Source organism: Podarcis bocagei (genome assembly GCF_964188305.1).
Source record: "Podarcis bocagei genome assembly, chromosome: 6".
Taxonomy (NCBI): Eukaryota; Metazoa; Chordata; class Lepidosauria; order Squamata; family Lacertidae; genus Podarcis; species Podarcis bocagei.
The window spans coordinates 91,630,457-91,656,200 of record NC_138130.1 but is presented as its reverse complement, the minus strand read 5'-3'; the positions used below and the strand labels follow the sequence as shown (position 1 = coordinate 91,656,200).

General features: G+C 46.0%; 1 protein-coding gene across 5 annotated transcripts in view; it reads right to left on the bottom strand.

Annotated features, from left to right (window-relative positions):
* Positions 1 to 311: 311 nt before the first annotated feature.
* The window catches only part of SMCO4 (single-pass membrane protein with coiled-coil domains 4), a 51,397-nt gene continuing 25,964 nt past the window's right edge, over positions 312 to 25,744 (bottom strand). For 2 of the 5 annotated variants that reach the window (XM_081197505.1, XM_081197507.1), the window contains exon 2: positions 312 to 1,202. In XM_081197505.1, the coding sequence (XP_081053631.1) occupies positions 879 to 1,058 (180 nt within the window). In that variant the 5' untranslated portion in view covers positions 1,059 to 1,202 and the 3' untranslated portion in view covers positions 312 to 878. Of the gene's footprint in view, positions 1,203 to 10,356; positions 10,375 to 23,670; positions 24,322 to 25,744 lie in introns of those variants that run through there. The other 3 variants (XM_081197504.1, XM_081197506.1, XR_014008898.1) reach the window with 3 other exon arrangements.

The following is a 25,744-nucleotide window of genomic DNA, read 5'->3' as shown; positions in this document are numbered from 1 at the left end:
CCTCAGTAAATGTTAGAAGTAAGGTCACTTTATTTTTATTTAGGAAAAAATTAAATCATCTGCATGTAGACCACTTTCCAAAATGCTATTTCTTATTGCTTCTCAAACCATTCCAGCCACCACTTAAAGCTACGGTTATCACTGATTACAAGCAGTTTTGCAGGGACACCCTCAAAGTCTTAAAACTATCTTAACACCAGTTTAGCCTCACGGGGAAGCCTTCTGTTTGCCTTCTGACGTGCGTTTGATGGAAAACGTTACATAACGGAGCTGGGTTTTGTGTTTTTTGAGGGTCAGGTAGAAAAGGAAGCTTTTATGCAAGACTCATCTTCTTTATTCCAAAAATAAATATATGTATATATATATATATTAGTCAAAGTTTTCCAAATGCCATTATAACATTCTGAAAGGGGGCTGGGGGGGCAGTTTTGTTTCTTTGGAAAGTTGCGAAGCCAACGTACAACGACTCACGGTAACAACACTAGCAATGTTGCCAACAAATTGATAGGCTCAAACGATTTATAGAAATTTTCAAAAGCAACAGTGACCCCCCGCCCCCCCTTATGACGAAAGGGTTCAAAATTGGGGAGGGGTCCCTGTGCTCCCCCCTCAAAGTCAAAAAGGCACATGAGCTGGGCGAGAAAAATTATTTTGTGCCATGGTGGCAAATACGTTCTGTGTTTACTGTGGAGTTTGGTTCAAGTCAAAGAAAGAAGATTCCTTTTTCTGCAAAAGGATTATTATTATTATTATTATGAACTCGGAGATAGAGAAAAGGCTCTCTTTCTCTTCCTCCTTTCGGGGACTTTTCATTTTGGTTTGGTTTTGGCATTGGGCAGAAGAGGAGGCAAAAGTTGCAGCGGAGTTCGACAGCCGCATCATTCCGTTGTGTTTGGGCGGGTCGCCACGTACACAAAGACCACGATCAAAAGCACGACCACGGCCAGCGTAGGGAGCACCACGGTTGTGACCTGCTGTCGCGCTTCTTGCATGGCTTGTTTTCGCTCCTTTTTGTCTCTCGACGTCTCTTTTTTGGGCTTGCCTTTCAGCTGTCTCATTCTCCTCCTCCTCCGGGACTTGCCGTCAATCAGCCAAAACGAACAAACGGGAATCAAGGTTGTGCCGGGATGCGAACGAAGAAGCGCCTCTTCGAGCCAAAAGTTCTTTCCCTCCCAATTTTGAGGAATTATTGTATTTAAAACCTGGAAAAGAAACAGAAGAGAAAAAATGATTCTTAGGCAAGGACGGGAGTAGCTGCTGAACGAAGATTTTTAAAAATTTCATTACGGTTTTCACAATACAGTATCTGGAACAGATAGAATCAAAAGACAAGAAAGAGGGGAAAGAAAGAAAACAGAGGAAAAGAAGAACGGAGAGATAAGAAACATTAAAGATAAAAGGGGGGACTTCTGCTTTTCCATCTGCCGGTTACATTAGAAAATGATTATTTAAGATATTCAGTCCATCCATCTTTTCTACTTTCTGTTTAACTATAGTCAAAGTGCCATTCATTTCTTCTTCCCAAGAGGGAATCCCAAATTTTTCTTGTTATTAATTAGTTTCTGTTAGTTCCCAGCACCATTCCTCCATATTGGATAATAGTAGGTTCTTCCATCCATTGTGTTGGACAAGGAGTAAATGCTTTTATAGGGGAGAGAGGTGAACCTCAGGCCCAGATGCTGAATGCGGCCCTCAAAGCTGCTCCGTCTGGCCCTTGGAACTACCCCCCCAGTTCACATCCCACAAAGGCCCTGCACATTCCACAAGTGTCCCAGGGGAGGTCGCAACCATATAAAACACAGCATTACAATCACAACTAGACTGATTTTTTTTTTCCTTACAGGAAGGTTGGGCAGACGTGAGGGTTGTGGAGATCAACATGAACCCTGAGTCACGTGAAAACTAGTGGCTTGGGAAGTAAGGGCAGAGAACCAGAATTCAGAAACTGAGCACATGTTCATCACGAGAATTTGTTTTCTGCACCCAAACCAAGCTCATAATCGTTTAACACACAGAAAAATCTACTCCAGGTCCCATCCTCATGCCCCCCAAAATATTTCTTGGTTTTAGCAGCATAACTCTCGGGGAGGAAAGAGGGTAGACTTTTTGGTGCTCCTGTTGAAAAACAGGGAGACAAAAGAAAGCCTTGCAACTTTGGAACGTTTTCATTCATTAACCGTCTGCATTGCTTGCGTTCAGATTCTAAATGTCCTTTGCCTATACATCGCTTACGAGCCACCTTCTCCCCCTAGGTGCACTCCTGGGACTACAACTCCCATCAGTCCCAGCCAGCAGAATTATGGGAGTTGAAGTATACAACATCAGGCTGGCAAAGGCAGGCTTTGTACAATATGCAAAACAAACAACTTACTTTATTTTGTAAAATAACACTGGCTTTGTAAAATAAGTAAAAGTAAATAAAACCTGTCTTCCCCGATTATTATTATTATTCTACCCCGCCCATCTGGCTGGGTTTCCCCAGCCACTCTGGGCAGCTTCCAGTAAAATATAAAAACATAATAAAACGTCACAATAAAAAACTTCCCGATACAGTGGTACCTCAGGTTAAGTACTTAATTCGTTCCGGAGGTCCGTACTTAACCTGAAACTGTTCTTAACCTGAAGCACCACTTTAGCTAATGGGGCCTCCTGCTGCCGCTGTGCCGCCGGAGCACGATTTCTGTTCACATCCTGAAGCAAAGTTCTTAACCTGAAGCACTATTTCTGGGTTAGCAGAGTCTGTAACCTGAAGCATATGCCACCTGAAGCGTATGTAACCTGAGGTACCACTGTACATGACTTTTCTTTTTAAGGAAATCATAGGAGCCCTGTGCTCCTTGCACCCGAATCCTCCCCCCCCCCGACATTGTTGTGAATACCTAGAATAGCTCAGGAGCTTCTACCCAAAGCATTCCTAAAAAGCCAGGCCGTCTCTCTGGGAAACCAAGGCCCAGACAGCCTTAACAATGCTCTCCTTGTGGAAAAATTACAGCACTTCATCATGCGGCAGACACTTCTCCAAGGCCACCAAAGTTGTGGCCGAGTTTAATTCAGCTACAAGGCAGGACCCCATTCATTCCAGGCAGCCGGACAAACAAGATAACACCAGCTAAGGGCTTGATGGCAATAAGGAGAATTAAGTGTCCTGTCGATAACGGGGCCCTCGGCTGCCATCTTGAACAACAGGTCCCAGCCAGAGGTCCACAGCCTTCTGCTTATATGCAAGGCAGACAGTGCGAGGAGGAAACGTGGATCTTTTCTCACTGCATTCAGACCCAAGGTGCATTCATCATCTCTGCAAGGCAGCAGGAGCAGGAATCAAAGGGCTTTCTGTGGACGGCTCAAAACCCTACCTCATCCCCCCCTGGCAAGGGCAGGAGAATTAAAGCTCACTGCGAAAGAATGGTCACGCCTGGAGTTTCAAGAGAACAGGCTTTGTCAGGAAAATTTCACAGATGTAGACAGGGGATCGGGTATTCATTGGCCCACAGGTTCACACGGCATCCATAATTGTGTATCTGCAGAATGCACCATTGTACGCCCCATGATTTTCAGAAGTGTGTGGCCAAACAGATATATCGCGAGCTGTTCACGCACAGAATGGGTTCTCGGGACCCCATTGCAGAATGGGGACCCCTGGCAGTCCAAATTGCGGTGTTGAACAGTGTTGTGGTCTGGATCTGCAGCTTGCGGTTGGCTGTGAGAGCTTGCTCCCCCCCCCTCTTCTCCCCAAAGTGCTGGGTTTTGCAGTGCGTTGTTTTCAAAATTATGTAGCCGCATCAAAACAGCGAGGGAGGCCAAACGGAAATGTTGTAAAGGAGTAAGCCAGGGGTCAGCAAACATTTTCAGCAGGGGGCCGGTCCACTGTCCCTCAGACCTTGTGGGGAGCCGGACTATATTTTGGAGGGGGGGAAATGAACGAATTCCTATGCCCCACAAATAAGCCAGAGATGTATTTTAAATAAAAGCACACATTCTACTCATGTAAAAAACACCAGGCAGGCCCCACAAATAACCCACAGAGGCTTTTTAAATAAAAGGACACATTCTACTCATGTAAAAACACACTGATTCCCAGACCGTATGTGGGCCAGATTGAGAAGGCGATTGGGCCGGATCCGGCCCCCGGGCCTTAGTTTGCTTACCCATGGAGTAAGCAAATGTTCTGGACTCATATGGGGAAAGAACGTAGCAGGAAAGAATGCACATAAAGGCTCCTGAAAGATTACAAAGCAAGCTCCTCCTGTCAGTGTTGGCAAGCTCTCCACATCTTCTGGGCTGGGTCCACCACCTTCTTCTTCTTCTTCTTTGGCGATCACTCGTAGCCGAGTAAGATTGTCTTCCATGAACAAAGTCTTAACAGTGAGTCCATAAGTGACTATGTAGGCCAATTCTGGATCCACACGTCTTTCCACAGTGGGGACATAGGTTTCCAGACAGGAGTTGATCACAGTGAGGGTTTGCCAAGCGTGCCTTCCTCTTCGCACCATTCTCCCTTTCGTCCTGAGTTCAAGCACCTTCAAAGCCCATGACAACTTTGGTTAAGGCTGTTCTCAAACTGGGGCGCTCGCAGGCAAGTGTTTCCCAGTTGTCTGTGTCGGGTCCACCACCACCAGGGAGCCGATCCCTTCAGAGCCTCTTGGCATACCAAACTTGGAATGTTTACAGTGCAGCACGTACAGGTGTCTATGCTCATTCCTGTATCAAACAGGTATGCATTCTCCCTTCCTCTCAGTCTTGGAATGGAGAAGGGGTTTGTCCTCAGTTCAACCAAGGGTTTTGGAGGGAACTGTGCGTACTGTCAAAATTCCTCTATCTTTTCCCCACCCCTGGCAGCATATTATGGGAGACAGTGTCACTCTTACCACCAGCGGATGCCTGATGGTTGCGCAGAAATCTACACCGGGTGAGAGAATATGGCTGAATTACTTTTCTTTTCAAAAAATCATTGTTTTAGAGGAAGCTTCTTTAAAGCAAAAAACAAATCTCAGTCGGCACATGGCTATTATCTAGACAGCAGAAAGCAAACCAAGAGATGGAAAAGGACGGATCTGCGTGAGGAAAAGAGACCATGAAAGGATTTGCTTCGTAAGTAGAGCAAAGCCAGTTTCTGTGGAGTTTGCACATGTGTGCGCCAAGACTTGCAATATGGTTGTTCCAAGTCAGCTGCGGTGTTGCTATACTTATTTTGCAATGTATGGAAACACAACACAAGCTTAATGTGAGTCCACAGTGTGATGCAGCAGCAAAAAAAAAAAAAAGCTAATGTTATTCTAGGCTGCATCAACAGAAGTCTAGTGTCCAGATCAAGGGAAGAAATAGTCCCACTCTATTCTGCCTTGGTCAGGCCACACTTGGAATACTGTGTCCAGTTCTGGGCACCATAATTTAAGAAGGATATATATTCACAAGCTGGAATGTGTTTACAGAAAGGCGGCCAAGATGATCAAGGGTCTGGAAACCAGTCCTTATGAGAAACGCTTGAAGGAGCTGCATATGTTTAGATTGGAAAAGAGGCGACTGAGAGGAGATAGCCTTCTTCAAATATCTTAAGGGCTGTCAAATGGAGGAGGGAGCATGCTTGTTTTCTCCTGCTCTGGAGGGTAGGACTTGAACCAATGGCTTCAAGTTGCAAGAAAGGAGATTCCGACTAAACATTCGGAAAAACTTTGACAGTAAGAGCTGTTTTGCAGTGGCACGGACTCCCTCGTGAGGTTGTGGATTCTCCTTCTTTGGAGGTTTCTAAGCTGAGGTTGGATGGTCATCTGTCATGGATGCTTGAGCTGAGATTCCTGCATTGGACTAGATGACTCTTGGGAGTCCCTTCCAACTCTAAGACTCTATGATTCCAACACACATAGTGGAAATCAGATTGGAGAAGAAAATGAAGCAGTCAAAACATAGGAACAGAAGATGACAACTTAGACTGCTCCATCAAGCTTAGAGTCTCAGACTGGGAACATTTCCCATTCCTACCTTGGAGATATCAAAGACTGAACCTGGGGTCTTCTACATGCAAGCCAGATGTTCTAGCACTAAGCTATGGACCTTCCTATGTACACTGGGGGGAAACCTGCCTTATGCAGCTCAGTACTGTCTACACCAATGTCTCTCTAACTTGAGGTCCATAACTTGAGGTCTTTCCCTCCAGAACTACTGGAGCACCCAAGACCATGCATAGAATTTGCCATCATAAGACCTAGTGGTGGTCACCAACTTGGAAGGCTTTAGAAAGAGGGCTATAAGCCCCACAATAGGGATGCAGGTGGCGCTGTGGGTTAAACCACAGAACCTAGGACTTGCCGATCAGAAGGTCGCGGTTCGAATCCCTGCGACAGGGTGAGCTCCCGTTGCTCGGTCCCCGCTCCTGCCAACCTAGCAGTTTGAAAGCACGTCAAAGTGCAAGTAGATAAATAGGTACTGCTCTGGCGGGAAGGTAAATGGCATTTCCGTGTGCTACACTGGTTTACCAGAAGCGGCTTAGTCATGCTGGCCACATGACCGAAGCTGTACACCGGCTCCCTTGGCCAATAAAACAAGATGAGCGCCGCAACCCCAGAGTCCTGGACCTAATGGTCAGGGGTCCCTTTACCTTTTAAGTCCCACAATGGATGAAATTCACCACTTTCGAACGTATTGCAAAGTGCCAATAAGCCCTGGAATTGTCAGAATGGCAGCTTTTTGTGTGTGTCTTGTCTCTTATAAGGTTGGTGGTGATGAAACCTACTTCTAAGCTAGATGTTCCTTCGCTTTATTAAGTGCTCACAACCCAGAAAGGAGCTTTTGATGCCAGCGGCTCCATTTTATCCCCAAAGCTGGCTCAGTCTACAAGCAAATGCTGAAAGGAAATAAATGACCAGGAAAATAAAGAACTGTCCTTGAGTAGTTCCACTAAGCATTTTTAAAAGACCAGATACTTGTAATTTTCAAGTCACAGCATTGAAAGCTACTGAACTTTTTCTTTCTTTCTTAAAAAAAAAAATACTTAAACATTCTTATTTATCAAGGTCAGCAGGGTTTGGATTTTAAAAATAAAATATACCTGAAGCATCATTTAAAAGTAATGTATTGAAGAATTATACCTACAAGAGGTGTGGGGAGGGCAAACCTATTCTCAGAAGCCATTTATGTTGTGGCCTTTCACATTTGGTTCAGGTGTAATAATAATGCACCACACTTAACAAAGGGAATTTTTAAGAATAATAGTTTTATGCTTTACATGCCGCTCATCTGACCGGGTTGCCCCCAGCCACTGTGGACCAACAAATTATAAAACAACTGTAAAACAACAACCATTAAAAGTTGACACATGACGCGGACTTTGGTGGCAAAGGGGGGGAAGGAACAAGAAGCCCAGACAATAATGGACTGGCATTACAAGCTACAATAATTTGCTGAAATGGCGCAATTAAGAAATACCCTGAGAGGCAATTCAAAACAAAAAATTATGGAAAAGTGGGATAGATATAAAACATATGTTCAAAAATACAGGAAAGGTTTGCTATCTATGCTAGCATTTGATTGACGTTGGAGTGACACTAAGTTGAGAAATAAGACTATGAGCACATATTGATATAGGAATGTATTAAATAAAATGCAAAGAAATATACAATAATAAGAGTACATTCATTTGTAAAAAAAAAGGAATATACAACAGGAAAGACAGGAAGTCTAGTGTGTTGGTATGTATATGATTTTGGCGGGGGAATTGTTTTTGTTTTTTCTCTTTGTTCTTTCTATTTTTTTGTTTCATTTTCTTTCTAGGTATATAAAATTTGTATATAATTTTTGTATACATGTTGGATATTATATTATAGTAAGTCCTGTAATGTAATATGACAACGTTTACCGATGTAATATAAGAATGTTAACAAATAAATAAAATGCAAATTAAAAAAAAAAGTTGGCACGATACAGATGTCTACGGAAAGTCCTATAATTGTTTATCTCCTTGATATCTGGCGGGAGGGCGTTTCACAGGGAGGGTGCCACCACCGAGAAGGCCCTCTCCCTGATTCCCTGTCACTTCACTTCTTGCAGTGAGGGAACCACAAAGGGAGTAGGAGGGAGCGGAGGACCCCATAACACACTCCCCAATTCCTAAAAATGGCTGAGTGGTTGTTAGTATTCTGTCTGCACTGTAACACAGAGCAGAAACTTTCCTCTAGAGCATGAAGATAAATTTTCTAGCATATCACAGAAATTTCCGGCAGCCCATTACATACCACTGAAGTATTACGATCTGTTCGTCCCCCCCACCTCCACCCTCCCCGGTTCCGTTATTTTCAAGGGTAAAAAGCTTTTAGTTATATGCACGGCAATTCTAGGAGTATTAGGAGAGCACATGAAATTGCCATCCTTCAGACGGGAGATAGGTATCCCCCCCCCCACCGCCCCCGCCAAATTACAGGCCTAAATCAAAATTGACCTGCCATTAACAAAAACATCGCTTTTTACAGTTAAGTGTGGCTCGGAAAGTTTCCGGGCTTTCCGATTGCATTTGGAAGAAATGAAAATAATCTCCACATTCTGCCAGAATGACAGGAAGTAAAAAAGAAAGAAAGAAAGAAAAAGGGAGGAAAAAGCTATTTCAATGAGGTTTTAATAATTCCAAGTGTCTCGGGACTGCCTTGTAGGTGACATCTCTTCTATAGCAGGGGATGAAGGCAGAATATTTTTTCTTGCCCTGATCACTGCCTGCGGCTATCACATATGCAGTAACCCTACTTAGCATTCGCATTACAGCTTTCTGAGTGTTCAAAGCACTTTCACATATATTATCTCAATTGCCCTTACAACGCCCCTGTAAGGTAAGCCAGGTAAGCCGCTATTATTATGGTCTGCATATTACAGGCGGGGGAGAAAGAGGCTGCGAAGCAGTTACCGTATTTTTCTCTCTATAAGACACACCCACCCACCCATAAGATGCACCTAGTTTTTAGAGGAGGAAAACAAGTAAAAAAAATCTCTCCATCTCTGCGCAGTACCATTCGTTCCACAAGACGTACACACATTTCCCCATACTTTTTAGGAGGAAAAAAGTGTGTCTTATGGAGCAAAAATACGGTAGCTTGTAATATCCATGAGTCACCATTCTTTTTTAGTTGGGACCTCGCTCGTTTTCCATTTTTGGGCTAACAAAACACGGGCTGCAGTGGTGGCATTCATAAATAGCCTTTTTTGACACCTGGGAATTTCTATCTGAATTATCCCCAACGAAAAGGATCTGGGGTTTTTTTTGGGGGGGGGGGGTTGGAAAAGTACATTTAAACATTTTTTCCAATTCATTATACATTATTTCCCAATACAGTGGTGACCCGCAAGATGAACGCCTCGGAAGACGAAAAACTCGCTAGACGAAGGAGTTTTTCGTTTTCTTAGCTTCGCAGCCGTCTTCCCCACTGTCCCCAGACCCCGTTTGAACCAAGGGGCGGCAACAGGGAGAAGCGATTCTCCCCGCTGCCCCTTCTCTTGCTTTAAAACAGGTCTGGGGACAGAGGGGAAGGCGCACGCGCCTTCCCCTCTGTCCCCGGAGATTGCGGGGCAGGCAACGGGGAGAAGCAATCTTCTCCCCGCCGCCCCTTCCATTGCTTTAAAACAGGTCTGGGGACAGAGGGGAAGGCGCACGCGCCTTCCCCTCTGTCGCCGGAGATTGCGGGGCAGGCAATGGGGAGAAGCAATCTTCTCCCCGCCGCCCCTTCCATTGCTTTAAAACAGGTCTGGGGACAGAGGGGAAGGCGCACGCGCCTTCCCCTCTGTCCCCGGAGATTGCGGGGCAGGCAACGGGGAGAAGCAATCTTCTCCCCGCCGCCCCTTCCATTGCTTTAAAACAGGTCTGGGGACAGAGGGGAAGGCGCACGCGCCTTCCCCTCTGTCCCCGGAGATTGCGGGGCAGGCAACGGGGGGAAGCAATCTTCTCCCCGCCGCCCCTTGCTTTAAACAGGTCTGGGGACAGAGGGGAAGGCGCGCGGCGCTTCCCCTCTGTCCCCAGACGGTCTCCATAGGAACGCATTGATTGATTTTCAATGCATTCCTATGGGAAACCGTGCTTCGCAAGACGAAAAACTCGCAAGAAGAAAAAACTTGCGGAACGAATTAATTTCGTCTTGCGAGGCACCACTGTACTCTTTTAAAAGTCCACAGGGGTCATCTAGTCCAACCCCACCCCCTGCAATCCAGGAATCTTTTTCCTCCAAGGAAATACTCCATGGAGTATGTGGTTCCTCTCTGCTGTTGAAACTGTCTGTTTACAGGGAACAGTTTGAGAATGGCACAGGGAAGGAGCCACTCTAAGAAAACCTTTTTTCTGTTGAGTATGGCAAAATCTCTCCCCCCCCCCCCCGAAGATCTTTTTACCTGTTACTTAGGAAAATCACCCAAGAATCAAACACTGCCGATATGGGCTGCCATCCACCTGGGTTTCCCCAAATATTTTAGCCGCCTTTCGAAAATTCCGCCTGGACGCCATTTTTGACAGATGGATCCCAGCTCTATCCGGGAAATTCCGGACGTATGGCAGAACCTAGTACAGTGGTACCTCGGATTAAGAACTTAATTCGTTCTGGAGGTCCGTTCTTAACCTGAAACTGTTCTTAACCTGAAGCACCACTTTAGCTAATGGGGCCTCCTGCTGCTGCCACGCCGCTGGAGCACGATTTCTGTTCTCATCCTGAAGTAAAGTTCGTAACCCGAGGTATTTCTGGGTTAGCGGAGTCTGTAACCTGAAGCGTCTGTAACCTGAGGTACCACTGTATTATGAAAAGTGAAAAGCAATAGAACTTTCCCGCTCTTTCCTTCCCAGTTTGAACAAGCAGAGTTAGGTTTATGGTAAGCAAATTTTTTCAGGAAAAAAAGCACAGGACTGCTCCTATCCCCACCCTACTCTCTCCATGGATCCAGCAGAACAGTGTTAGAAATTAGCCAGGTGCCAGGCACGTTTTGGATCTGGCAGGGTGTCCAATTGCAACCACGTGGAGATCTCTGAATGCCAAGTAGGCGACTGACATCTCCGCCTGGCTGGCCGCTCCAGCTTTCTTAAGCAGGTAAGCCCTCCAGCTATTTTGGGACTACAATTCCCATCACCCCTGACCACTGGTCCGGTTAGCTAGGGATGATGGGAGTTGTATTCCCAAAACATCTGGAGGGCCGAGTTTGGGGGTGCCTGAGGTAAGCAGAAGAGCTTATTTTCATGGCATTTATCTCCCATCCTTTTCTCCAAGGAGTCCATGGTTCACCCCCTCCTCAGTTAATCCCTACAATGGCCTTGTGAGGTTAACAAGCTACGACTGGCTCCAAGGTCACCCAGGGAGCTTCCTGACTGAGTGGGGATTTGAACCCAGGTCCTGGTCTGATACTCTAACCATTACAGCACCCGGGTTCCCTAGCCTAGAGTACTTCTGCTCAGGGGCAGCTATAGATAAAACAAATATGGGGAAAGCAAAACGTCCCTCAGAGAAGGATCTGAAATATTTTCCTTGAAATCTGACTTTGTTTTATTCTGGACTGTTTTATTTGAGGTTTTAAAGCAAAGCTCTCCAAACTTTTCATGTTGGTGACGCACTTTGTAGACACGCATCATTTCGTGGTGCGGTAATTTCAGTTTTACCAGCAAAACGGAGATTAAACTAGCCCCTACTAGCAACACAAGGTTGGGAAAGCTCTGTTTTAATGCATTGCAAACCACTTTGATATTATGTTCTTTAAAATATAAAGCGGTATAGAAATGAACTGAACAATTACAACACTGTGATAAATTTCATTTATTACAGCACCTAGGCATTCCGTTGTAGCGACGGTAACCTAGGTTTAAGGTGCCATTTGGTTATTCCCTTATAAATCTGAAATGTGGTTATTGGCTTATAAATCTGAAACTGCCTGTGAAATGCGGGAAAGGGCTTCTGAATGCTTCAGGTATGGTCAGCCACATGAAACAGAACCAAATCTCTCCACCCTGACCTACATTTCTAACCCCCATTGAATTCCCACTGGTTGACTGGATGCATGTATTGAAGGCATGCTGTGATTTCTTTCTAAGGAATAATTTAATAACTTATAACTATGTATGTCTCACGATTAATCTCAAGGCCACCCTTTATCAACTCCTGCAAATTAGGCTCTCTTCCTTTTTTTTTTAAAAAAAAAAAGCTTGCAGACAAACGGAACTTGCCAGAAAGCCGGCATTATCTGATAAAACCTTTGCATGTATTATTGAGGGTCCGAAGGTCTCTTGAGCAACGTATATCGTTTACAAATCCAAAGAACAGCCAATAATCCGCTAATCAAACACAGAGATTTATGGGCTCACAGGCAGGGCATCAAAATAAGTCTCCAAGTAGGGATTTATAGGGGATGAATTTGCAATCCCCAACTGCCACAATTATAAAAAGGAAATTTCCATAAAATTTGGGGTTAGACGTTATTTAACGCCTGCAAAATCAGGGCAGATCAATAATGTAAGAAGTGTGCCTTGAGGAATGCAGAATACGGTAACTGCTTGTGGTCACATTTTTTTAAAAAAAACCCATATTGGGGGAGTTGAGGAGAAGAATATTATAGAAATAACAGGGAACCTTCTAACTATTCAAATATGTGTACAGCAGTTTCATAAAAAATATAACAAGGCAGCCTGTAACATAAAACATAACATTTCAGTAACATAAATAAAAACATCAATAAACGTTAGTTGGTTCAAAGGGGGGGAGTCATGCTTCAAAACCCTGTCTAAATAATACAGTTTTCAAAAGATATATAAAAGAAGGCAGGGATTAACTCTGGCAATACTTCCACTGGCAAGGAGTTCCACCTGCCACAAAAACAGGATCACCAAAAGTGCCCCATCAGAAGATCTCAGCGACTGAGGTGGAGCCCTAAAGAATCAGGTAACTCTTGAGATACTTTGGGTCCACGTTGCAGAATTAATTATAGAATTGGAAGGGACCACGGGGTTCAATGCAGAAACCTTTTGCCCCGGTGTGGGGCTTGAACCCACGACCTTGAGATTTGTGAATTATACACAAGGAAATGGAACCTGGTCCAGAAGCCTATTGGGGGCCGGCACAGGTCTCTCAGCAACGGAGTGACGTGTCGCCAGTAAGCTGTTCATCAGTTACAGCTTCCAAGGGCAGCCCTACACAGTGTGTGTTACAGTAATCAAGTCTTGAAGCAACCAATGCATGGACCACGGAGATCAGGCAAGCCTGGACAAGGAATGGTTGCAGCTGGCAGGCCGGCGGAAGTTGGGAGAAGGCACTTCTTGACACAGAGGTCATTTGGGCCTCTAGTCACCAAATTGGATCAAGGAGCCCCCACCTCCCCAAGCTGAGCCCAGTGGCCTATCTGGTCCAGGATCCTGCGCTCACAGTGGCCAGAAAGATGCCACCGGGAAGCCCAAAACCAGGACTTTCATAAAACCATAGAATTGTAGAGTTGAAAGGGACTCCAAGGGTCATCCACCCCCATCGTTCTACCCGGACACTGAGGTCCAGCTCCGAGGGCCTTCTGGCGGTTCCCTCACTGCGAGAAGCCAAGTTACAGGGAACCAGGCAGAGGGCCTTCTCGGTAGTGGCACCCGCCCTGTGGAACGCCCTCCCACCAGATGTCAAAGAGAACAACAACTACCAGGCTTTTAGAAGACATCTGAAGGCAGCCCTGTTTCGGGAAGCTTTTAATGTTTGATGTATTATAGTATTTTAATATTCTTTTGGAAGCCGCCCAGAGTGGCTGGGGAAGCCCAGCCAGATGGGCGGGGTATAAATAATAAATTATTATTATTATTATTATTATTATTATTATTATTATTATTATTATTATTATTATTATTATTATTATTTCCAGCCCAACCCCGTGCAATGCAAGGATCTCAGCTAAAATTTGCAGTTCCAAGCCACTGGCATTCAGATGCATACAGTGGTACCTCGGGTTAAGAACTTAATTCGTTCCGGAGGTCCGTTCTTAACCTGAAACTGTTCTTAACATGAAGCACCACTTCAGCTAATGGGGCCTCCCGCTGCTGCTGCCGCACCACCAGAGCACAATTTCTGTTCTCATCCTGAAGCAAAGTTCTTAACCCGAGGTACTATTTCTGGGTTAGCAGAGTCTGTAACGTGAAGCGTCTGTAACCCAAGGTACCACTGTACTGACTTCAACAGCTGAGGGGGAGCATAGCCCTCGTGGCTCATTCTGAATTCCGTGGTGATGCTGCTACGAGATCTGAAACGCTTGTCGGAAAGAGGACATTGGCATGGGCTTCGAGACTGCCAGACTAGAATTGGCAAGTAGAACATTAAAAAGACCTTTCAGACGCCTTAAAAGATCTAAGGAGATGGCTAAAATTGAGCTGCACCGTTGAATTTGTGAAATAGATTTACCTTGCGAGCTTGCAGCTCTGTGATACCTTTCAGAGAAAAAAGGAACTCTCCGTTCCAACTGGGAATTTATTTGTGGAGCGTCAAGCTACTTCTGCGAAGCTTTCTTTCACCATCATTCCTTTTCTGCTCTGCAATGCAATGCAATCTGCAAATATGTTTTATTTGAAATGCATAGTGTGTGCATTGGTTCAAAGCACTGTTGTCATATTGCAGTTTGTTTTTTTTAATTAACCCCCCCCCAAATCTTAGGGATGCCTGACTGTAATTCAACACAGATATCGTCTCTGTGATACAGCACTTGTGCGAAAGGTTATGACATGGCTTACTCGCAAAATATGTAGGTTCCAATCCCTGGTGTCCCCAGGTATGGTTGGAAAAGACACCTTTGTCTGGAATTTCAGGACTGCTGCTACCAGTCAGTGCAAACAATATTTAGCTAGATTGACTGCGTATAGTGCAGCTTCCTGGTGTTCCTATGCATTCTGATGAACGCACTGAAATAACCTTGCACAAGCCTAAGTGTGTGAAACACATTCACCATCAAATCTTTACCCAAGTCCAATGCAGAAATCGTACAGGACAGGCGCATCATCCAACCTCTGCTTAAAATCCTAAAAGGGAGGGGAGTCTACCACTACTGTTGTTGCCCTACGACGACTTTTAAATTGTAAGCTCCTTGGGGCAGGAACCGGCAGACCGATGGGCCTATACAGAAAAATAATAACATGCCTTCCCTCTGTTCTGGACCCAGGCTAGGATGCAAGCAATTGCTCACCGTTTCACCCAAATCCCAGCACACCTGGTACACGCATAGATCTCTACAGTCACGACCTGTACAGTCCTCGACCCCTGTGGGTTTTGGGGGACCCTTTAATAAATTGGGGGGGAGCAATTTTTTCAAAAAGCATCCCCCTATGTGTTCAAAAAAACCCTCTTTGGCCTATCTTTCCCCATCCCAGTTCTCCCACTCTGCACATTCACACGCAAGACACCTGTTCAAAAATCAGGGCAACGATCCTAAAAGCATGTTACTTCGCAACAAGCCACTCTGCTCTTCTAAAGGGGGAATGATGCGTAAGTCATGCGCTAATGATGTGTGCAGTTTCTACACAAATGCCACTTCTATGTAGAAAAACAGGTGCAGAGAAGCCACGAGGGACCTCTAAATGAGAATGGATATTGTTTGTTCCCTTGGAGACTGAGCCACTTCTACTGGAAATTCCTAAATGTGATGCTCGGAAGTCGTTAGAATGCGAAAGCCTGACAATCTATACTTTTTTAGGCTTCGGTGCAATTTTGCGCCAAATTAAAACCGCACGGCTTCATGGGCAGCAGGCAGGGGGATGCAGATACCGTTGAGGGCAGGTTTAGCTTGGCTTTTAAACATTTTCCTTTCCTATATACCCCACAAAACCCTATGCATTTAAGGGGGGAGGTGTGCTTTAAACGGGGGGCTGCAAAGGAAAGGAAAACCATTTGCACTTTGCTATCGACCTGTGATGATTAAGTCTAAATCGCAAGGGGTCACGTTGACACCCACTACACGATGCAAACACAACTCGGGGATTGTGTGTTTGTCCAGTGCTTCCCAGTTTAAAATCTACAACAACTGTGAAGAATTCTTTTGAAAACAGAGCAATTTGTCTTGATGGTGCAGTTATTTGCTCAAATTAACTCAGCGTCTCAAAAGTAAGGGGGACGACGACGATGACCAGCCACCAAAATACCACCAAACCACTGCACTTAAACCACTTATGACTGACAGCAACAAAGGGGTGTGTGTGGAAGAGACACGTCATCATTTAAAAGTATTTGTCTACATAAAGTGAGGAGAATAGTGTGACTTGCCAAATAATTACACAATTGTCTGTACTTGACCAATATCTGCTAGGAAGGTCAGAGCTCAGGAATCTTTTGCCCAACATGGGACTCAAACCGACAACCCCGAGATTAAGAGTCCCATGCTCTACCAACTGAGCTAATACTAATAATAAATAATAATAATAAATTTTATTTATACCCCGCCCTCCGCGGCCAGAGCCGGGCTCAGGGTGGCTAAAACCAGTAAAATTACAGTAAAAACATAATAGGGGGGGGGGACCCCAATTTAAAATACAGGTTAAAATGCAGCCTCATTTTAAAAGTAGCCCATAGATCAAAACCATAAGGGGAGGGAAACATAAGGGTCAGACTGAGTCCAAACCAAAGGCCAGGCAGAACAGCTCTGTCTTGCAGGCCCTGCGGAAAGATGTCAAGTCCCGCAGGGCCCTAGTCTCTTGTGAGAGAGCATTCCACCAAGTCGGGGCCAGTACTGAAAAGGCCCTGGCCCTAGTTGAGACCAATCTAACCACCTTGCAACTTGGGACATCCAAAATGTTGTCATTTCTGGACCTTAAGGTCCTCCGCGGGGCATACCAGGAGAGGTGGTCCCATAGATACTACACAATGTACCAGTGGTCTGACTCCCTCCCTATAGGGCAGCTCCCTATGTTCCTGATTCCCTCTGAGGGTTTATAAGCCACTAGGAGGAATCTGAAAGCCTGCAGCCTCTCATTCGCTCCATCCTTGTCCACCTGCAGACCAGCTGGGCTGAGCTGATTATTGGTTGGGCTACTCGTGAGCAAGCTGCTGGCCCAGCAGCTTCCGCCTCACCCAAACAAAGACAACTGTTGTCCCAACAGCATTTATAGAAGTGGGCAAGGCATGCATGCAAACTGTAGCACATAGCTGGAGATCTGGATAGCACACTTGATGGAAATGGGCATTGGAGATAAGGGAACAAACAGCCTAGACAAAAATGCCCATCTGGTTCCACATATCTGCAAAAATGCACACACACTCTTTCACAGCTATACCAGTTCTTTCATCCTATGCAACGCAGCATCTGTGCAAGGAATTTGTTGGCCTCATTTGCCTTCATGGTTTTGCAAAAAAGGGGGAAAGCACAGATAAAGAACCATCGGCGCTTTTGATTCTGATCTCAGTTGGTCATTAAAATCCTGGCACAGCTATTCCCTTTCAGGCTCCGGACTTGGCAGGACCAGGCCCACAGCAGAAACGGGCTGTTAATTCTAAAACCACAAAACCAAAGGGGATTCTGGCATGGAAGAAAAGCAGTACGAAAGCAAGCCCCAGGACTTGAGGCCAAGAGAGCCAGCAAAAGAGCTCTTGGGCTGTCCACATTCTCCCCTGCCCTGCCTTTCTCTTCCTGCACACCACCCCAAACTCCCAAAATCCTATTCTACATAAATCCCGGTCAACAGATGCACATTTTAAGAAACTGCCCATTGCCAATTTAATCCAGGCAGCATGAAAAGAGTTGGGACTCAGAGAACCAACTTAAGACGACCATCTATTTTTTGTGGGGTGGGTTGCGTGACTGCCCCAAGCTAATTATTTTATCCAAACCAATTGCACAGGTTGGTGAAACCGCTCCTGGATTGCACCACTGCCAACTGCAGGGCACAGAGTTTGCAAGCTTGAAGGCTTCCCCGTGAAAAATGCACTAGAAAAGCCTTTCCTTACAGCCAAAAGGAACTAACCTGTTGCTCTCTGGATGAAGTTTGAGTCCACCACCCGCCAGCCCCAGCCAGGTCATGAATGATGGGGAATTGAGTCATGTATTTATTGCATCATGTGCCGCCCTCCCTCCCAAAGGAGCCCAGGGTACAGGCAACAAGTGATAAAACAACTGTAAAAACCTCTTCAAAGCAATTCCAATACAGTTGCGGTCTGGGAAAGAGGTCAACTCATAAAAGCTGGTTGGAAGAGAGAGCTCTGCAGTCAATGGTGAAAACACAACCAAGACTATGTCTGCCTGATTTTCGAGGAGAGGGAATTGCAAAGGGTAGGTGGATACCACAATGCTAGAGGCCCAATTCCAGGTATAAGGGCACCTGTTAAAAAGCAGAGACATCACCTTCCCAACAAAGATCCGTATAGTTAAAGCTATGGTTTCCCCAGTAGTGATGTATGGAAGTGAGAGCTGGACCATAAAGAAGACTGATTGCCGAAGAATTGATGCTTTTGAATTCTGGTGCTGGAGGAGACTCTTGAGAGTCCCATGGACTGCAAGAAGATCAAACCTCTCCATTCTGAAGGAAATCAGCCCTGAGTGCTCACTGGAAGGACAGATCCTGAAGCTGAGGCTCCAATACTTTGGCCACCTCATGAGAAGAGGAGACTCCCTGGAAAAGACCCTGATGTTGGGAAAGATGGAGGGCACAAGGAGAAGGGGACGACAGAGGACGAGATGGTTGCACAGTCTTCTCGAAGCTACCAGCATGAGTTTGACCAAACTGCGGGAGGCAGTGGAAGACAGGAGTGCCTGGCGTGCTCTGGTCCATGGGGTCACGAAGAGTCAGACACAACTAAACAACTAAACAACAACAACAACAAGAGCACAATGTCCGATTAGGTATAAAAGGGGTGAGACAACCTTTTAGGTATCCTAGTCCCAAATTGTGTACCAAAACCAGCACCTTGAACTTAGCCTGGTACCTAACTGGCAAATCAAATTGTCCAAAACATCTGGAAGGTCACAGGCTCCCCGTCCCTGCCTTATGGGGAAGATGTTCCCAACCTCCTTGATGATATTGGTTTCTGAAATCGCTCTCTTTGCTCACATGCCAAGGGAAAAGGGTACACTGCGCAGTGTTAGAAACTCAGATATATAAGTTAGTCACCAAATGGCACCTTAAACCTAGGTTGCGGTCGCCAAAACAGAATGTCTACGCACCTTTTTAAAATAAAAATAAATAAATCAGTGAGGTTTATTAATTCTATTTTTATTATTCGTTTCATTTCTATGCCTCTTTGTATTTTAAAGAAAAAGTTTCAAGGTGGTCTACAACACATTCAAACATCAAATAAAACGATCCAGAATAAAACCAATTCCAAGCTTCAAGGAAAATATTTCGGCTCCTTCTCTATGACATTTTGCTTTCCCCGTATTTATTTACCTACTTAATTTACAGTATAGACCTGGGAGATCAGGGTTCGAATCCCCACTCAGTCAGGAAGCTCCCTGGCTGACCTTGGAGCCAGTCGCAGCCTCCTAACCAGGCATAGGCAACCTCGGCCCTCCAGATGTTTTGAGACTACAATTCCCATCCTCCCTGACCACTGGTCCTGTTAGCTAGGGATCATGGGAGTTGTAGTCCCAAAACATCTGGAGGGCCGAGGTTGCCTATGCCTGCTCTTAACGTACCTCACAGGGCTGTTGTAAGGATTAACTGGGGGGGGGGGTGAACCATGGATTCCCTGGAGAAAAAGGTGGGAGATGCCGTATTTTTTGCTCTATAAGACGCACCAGACCACAAGACGCACCTAGTTTTTGGAGGAGGAAAACAAGAAGAAAAAATATTCTGAAGCCAGAACAGCAAGAGGGATCCCTGCGCAGCGAAAGCAGGGATCCCTCTTGCTGTTCTGGCTCTGGGATAGCTGTGCAGCCTGCATTTGCTCCATAAGACGCACACACATTTCCCCTTACTTTTTAGGAGGGAAAAAGTGAGTCTTATAGAGCAAAAAATACGGTAAATGCAATGAATAAGCTCTCCTGCTTACCTGTTTAAGAAAGCTGGGGGCACCAGCCAGGTGGAAATACATAACATCCAGAGATCTCCACAGTCGCAACTGGTCCTGCGCCGGTTGCAAAACACGCCTGTCTAATTTCGAACACTGTACACGATGGAGGAGAATCTCATCCTTATTAATTCAAGTTTTATTTACCATGCACTCACGCCAAGGACAGCTCAGCACCATCTATGGATAAGGACTTTTGGAGACTGGCGCAGAAATGCAGGCCACCCGATTCCTGCTCCACACGTAACAGGCTGGCGAGAGCAGAACTGAACAAGAAGAACGGTTAGATTCACCTGGATAGGAGTTTCCTCTGTGAGCAGACGGAGGAATTCAGCCCTAATTACCAAGCGATGCAGCTGCCTGCAGGGAGCTTCCTGACTGGAAGGAAAGCTTGTTTGATTAGTCTCTTCCAGCTTGTCAGATTGGCAGGGGAGATGTTGGGGTTTAGCTTTATTAAGGAGGAAGAGGTGAAGCTCATCTTTCTCCCCTGCCCCGAGCCTGTGTGGAAAGGACCTAATAAAAGTGTTTCTTTGGTTTAAGGCAAATTAAGCAGCCAATTTATCAGCAGGAAAGTAATGCAACTTCAAAGGCTGCAAATAGGTGTTTTTTGTTTCGTTTTTATAAATGCCTATTATTGTATCGGCTGGTAAGGATGCTGATAATAAATGGGATCAGAGCAGGTGTGGAGGCCAGGGGCTTAAATTTCCCCTTCCACACCTGTTGGATTCTGTTAATTACCAGTTCCACACATTATTAGACAGACAGACAAAGCAGGCTGCATATATATCACACCTTAGGTTGCATATATATCACACGGCCTAGGACCCTCGTACCTACAGGACCACCTCTCCTGGTATGCCCCACGGAGAGCCTCAAGGTCCATAAATAGCAACACCCTAGTGGTCCCAGGCCCTAAGGATGTTAGATTAGCTTCAACCAGAGCCAGGGCCTTCTCAACACTGGCTCCGGCCTGGTGGAACCCTCTGCCTCATGAGACCAGGGCCCTGCAGGATCTGATTTCTTTCCGCAGGGCATGTAAGACAGAGTTGTTCTGCCTGGCCTTTGGCTTGGAGCCAATTTGATTCCCTCCCCCTCTTTCTTTTTTCTTTCTCCTCCTGTGATGAGGCTGCATTTTAATATTTTAATGTTTCAATATTTTAATGTTGTATTTTAATCTTGTTTTTAAGTTGTATTCATTCAACTTGTTTTTATTATTGCTTGTTAGCTGCCCTGAGCCCGGCCTTGGCTGGGGAGGACAGGGTATGAATTATTATTATTATTATTATTATTATTATTATTATTATTATTATTATTACCTTAGATCAGGATTTCCCAAACTTGGGTCTCCAGCTGTTTTTGGACTACAAGTCCCATCATCCCTGGCCTTGCTAGCTAGGGATGATGGGAGTTGTAGTCCAAAAGCAGCTGGAGATAAAAGTTTGGGAAGCACAGCTTTAGATGAGGCATTGGCAAACCCCGGCCCTCCAGATGTTTGGGACCACAATTCCCATCATCCCTGACCACTGGTCCTGTTAGCTAGGGATGATGGGAAGTGTAGTCCCAAACATCTGGAGGGCTGGAGTTTGCCTATGCCTGCTTCAGATACATCATGTGTAGCTTGGCTCTAAGCATCACTGACCCGGGAAAGAGAGCTGGGTCTCTGGGTTTGACATTTTATTATACAGGCTCAAAGCCGCCCAGAGTGGCTGGGGAAACCCAGCCAGATGGGTGGGGTATAAATACTACTGTTATTGTTATTGTCACTATTATTATATGAGCGAGGGACGTGGGTGGCGCTGTGGGTTAAACCAGAGCCTAGGGCTTGCCGATCCAAAGGTCGGCGGTTCGAATCCGCGCAACGGGGTGAACTCCCATTGCTTGGTCCCTGGCTCCTGCCATCCTAGCAGTTCAAAAGCACGTCAAAGTGCAAGCAGATAAATAGGTACCGCTCCGGTGGGAAGGTAAACGGCATTTCCGTGCACTGCTCTGGTTCGCCAGAAGCAGCTTAGTCATGCTGGCCACATGACCCGGAAGCTGTACGCCAGCTCCCTTGGCCAATAAAGCGAGATGAGCGCCGCAACCCCAGAGTCGGCCACGACTGGACCTAATGGTCAGGGGTCTCTTTACCTTTACTTATTATATGAGCATCAGTGGGTGGTACCCAGTGCTGTCGTTCCACTTGAGCATCAGAACTGCCCCCTTCTCTCCCTTGCAGCCCCCCCTGCAAAACCCTCAAAATCTCCAGAGGGTATGGGGACCCTGCAAAGTAGATTTTGGGGGGCTGCAGGGAGAGGAGAGGGAGCCCCGCCATGCAAGTGAAACTCCACACATACAGCACTGGAGACATGCCAATGCTTTAAAACTGGCTGGAGTGTTTCCAACCATGTCAACAGGTATACAGACCTCCACCTGTGCAACAAGATTTTCTTTCTTACTCTCTTCTCCCCTTGCCCCCTGCCCCACAAATCTGCTCCAGAGGTTTGGGGGATCCTCCAGCCCAGAACAGATTGGGGTGGGGGCACTGGGAGAAAAAAAAGGGGGGAGGTTGGCTATCAAATCCCTGCCAGTCTCTCTTAATCCTACACATAAAGACAGCATAGAACAAAAAAACAAAAAAAAAACCCCAAAACTGAAACCGAATCCCCTTTGCTGAAATTCATTCCTTTTTCTCAGAAGAAGAAAAAATAAGTAAGCAGCAGGACTCTGCCTGGTATAGACAGGTAAGGCAGAGACATAATTGCCCTTTAATAAGAACAACAGGAGGCTTGGAACAAAATCCCGCAGCTCATTCTTCCGTCCGCCCTGTCGCTGTACCAATGAAAGAAAATTACCTCCCACTGGCTGTGCAGCAATGGCTCCTCGGCTCACAGATATTGAGCCAGCTTTTGCCAACCTGGCTGTCCGCCAGGCGTTTCGGACTACAACTCCCACTGGTAGAGGGTGTGGGAGTTCTAGCTCGGAGCCTCTGGAAGGAACCCTGTCGGCTACTCCAAACCTTTTTGGACTACAATTCCCATCATCCCTGGTCCTGCTAGCTAGGGATGATGGGACTTGTAGTCCAAAAGCAGCTGGAGACACAAGTTTGGCAAACCCTGTAGTAATGTAACTTCAGAGGAGCACATCGTTGGTTCCACATCATTCCTGGAATGCAACAATACATTCTCCAGGCCTCTTAACCTTTAAGGAAGGCACGGGGGACCTTTGTTGCTGAACTACAATTCCCATCATCCCTGGCCATTGGCTATGCTTGCCAGGCATGATGGGAGTTGTAGTTCAGCAATATCCAGAGGGACAAAGTTTCCCACAGCTGACCCAAGGATTTCTGCTCTGCTTTCTCACAGCGTCACACTTGATTCACTTCACGGCCTGCAGCAATTTTTCTTGTTTCTATTCCGGCACAATCCTCGTTATAAGGAAAAACAAGGGCGCATTTATTAAGAGCTATAAATCCCCAGCGCTTCAAAGGCTAAGCCAAGGCTGACAGGAAACATCTTCCTTGGGCTAGTGTGTCTTCCAAAAGCTTTGCGGCTTCAACCGCTGCACCAGATATAGAACTCTCCCTCAACCTTGCCTTGCAAACTGATTATATATCGAGGTGAAGGGAAATAATATTTTTAGTTCCTCGGGTGCTTGTGTCAAGGGCTCGAGCTACCTGGCACAGGGAACACCTCAAACCTTGCCAAATACATTGATATATTTAAAGGCAGATATATAGACTGACTTACAGCGAACATGAGGCCTACGCGACTGATTTATCCTGAATTTGAATGAAGAGACTCTTAACGGATGCGGTTCTCTGGTGCAAAAAAGACTGAGCTACGGATAGTTGGTTGCTGAGGGAATCTGTTGCCAGGATTGGAATTTCCAGGTGGAATCCTGTGCTTGATAGGGAAGAGGCATCAGAACAGCTCCATCCAATTGGCTTCATGTATGGAAATGAGGCTGCCTTTCTCCTCCTTTTTTAAAATGCAATAGATTTCCGCATCACACACGCACGTTTCTGATCTGGCTCTCTGTGGCAACGTGCTAAAAAGTAAGCTGCTTTTAGATAGTGCAGTTATCTGAAATGGCTGCAATCGTCACCCAGGTGGGAGTACCAATATGCCTTCTAAAAAAATAAAATTAAAAAATCCAAATCAATAGGTTCTTGCACAGCAAATGTATTTGGAAAGGGTGGGGAGTGTAACAACAACAACAACAGCATTCCACCCATCATTTGTGATCTCTCTCCAACAACACGCTGGACACGGCCTCGGTCCAGTATATCTGAAGGAGCGTCTCTACCCCCTTCGTTCTGCCCGGACATTGAGATCCAGCTCTGAGGGCCTTCTGGTGGTTCCCTCACTGCGAGAAGCCAAGTTACAGGGAACCAGGCAGAGGGCCTTCTCGATAGTGACACCCGCCCTGGGGGACGCTCTCCCACCAGATGTCAAAAAGAAGAACAACTGCCAGACTTTTAGAAGACATCTGAAGGCAACCCTGTTTAGGGAAGCTATTAATGTGTGATGCATTACTGTATTTTAATATTTTGTTGGAAGCCGCCCAGAGTGGCCGGGGAAGCCCAGCCAGATGTTCAGGGTATAAATTATTATTGTTGTTGTTGTTGTTATTTAGTTGACTACAGCTGGTTCCTCTACTGAAGTGGAAAAGCAAGCAAAAGTCAGTGTGCCAATATTTCACCTGATCAAAATTATCCCGCAGCTAACACTTAAGACTTTCATCATTTCCAGGTCACACCCAGATTAGATTACTATAGCATGCGCTCAGTCACAGGGCTATGTTCAGGCGCTGCAGCCAGTTGTTGTTTTTTCAGCCAGAGCGCACCAGAACGCAGTCGCGGCACCTCACTGGTGGGTGCCATTGCAAGCAGGTGCTTCCCCCGTCCGCTTCTTGCCTTTACGTACTTCTGAGAAGCCCAAAACGAACACTCCAGTCAAAACGGGCAGCGTGTGTGAGTCTACACTTTTTCAAGATCAAGGACTCCACTTCGCTCCTGGCTGCTCCTTTCCAAGCTACAGGACGGGGCCAATTCATATTTCCTTTTCTTCCACCCGTCTCCTGTGTAGTGGCGGTGGGCCTGAAGCTTTCTAGCCAAGCCTCTGCTGTTGCATGTGTGCGCACTGGTGCAATGGCCATTCCGAGCTGCCATCCGACCAATCTAAGAGAATGAGAGAGTCGGGGATGCATTGATTTGGCCTTCACAAGAACCAGGGGCGACTTCCAAACCTGCTAGGCGGTGAACATGGCTGTTGTCAAACCGGCATCTGTTCAAGGTCTGCCCCAAATCGCCCACCGGCTTACTACAACAACTTCACAGTGGGTTCCTGTTTTCCTTGAAAAACAGCACTGGCTGAAGTGTATTGATCCAGTTTTGTTCAACACACCACTGGCTTTCAGTTCATTTCCAAGAACTGGTTACTATCCACAAATCCCTAAACGGCTTGGCACCAGGATATCTAAAGGACCACTTCTCCTTCATATGAGCTTTCCTACCCACTGCAGTTTTCCCAGTAGGGATGTATGGAAGTGAGAACTGGACCATAAAGAAGGCTGATCGCCAAAGAATGGATGCTTTTGAATTATGGTGCTGGAGGAGACTCTTGAGAGTCCCATGGACTGCAAGAAGATCAAACCTATCCATTCTGAAGGAAATCAGCCCTGAGTGCTCACTGGAAGGACAGATCGTGAAGCTGAGGCTCCAATACTTTGGCTACCTCATGAGAAGAGAAGACTCCCTGGAAAAGACCCTGATGTTGGGAAAGATGGAGGGCACAAGGAGAAGGGGACGACAGGGG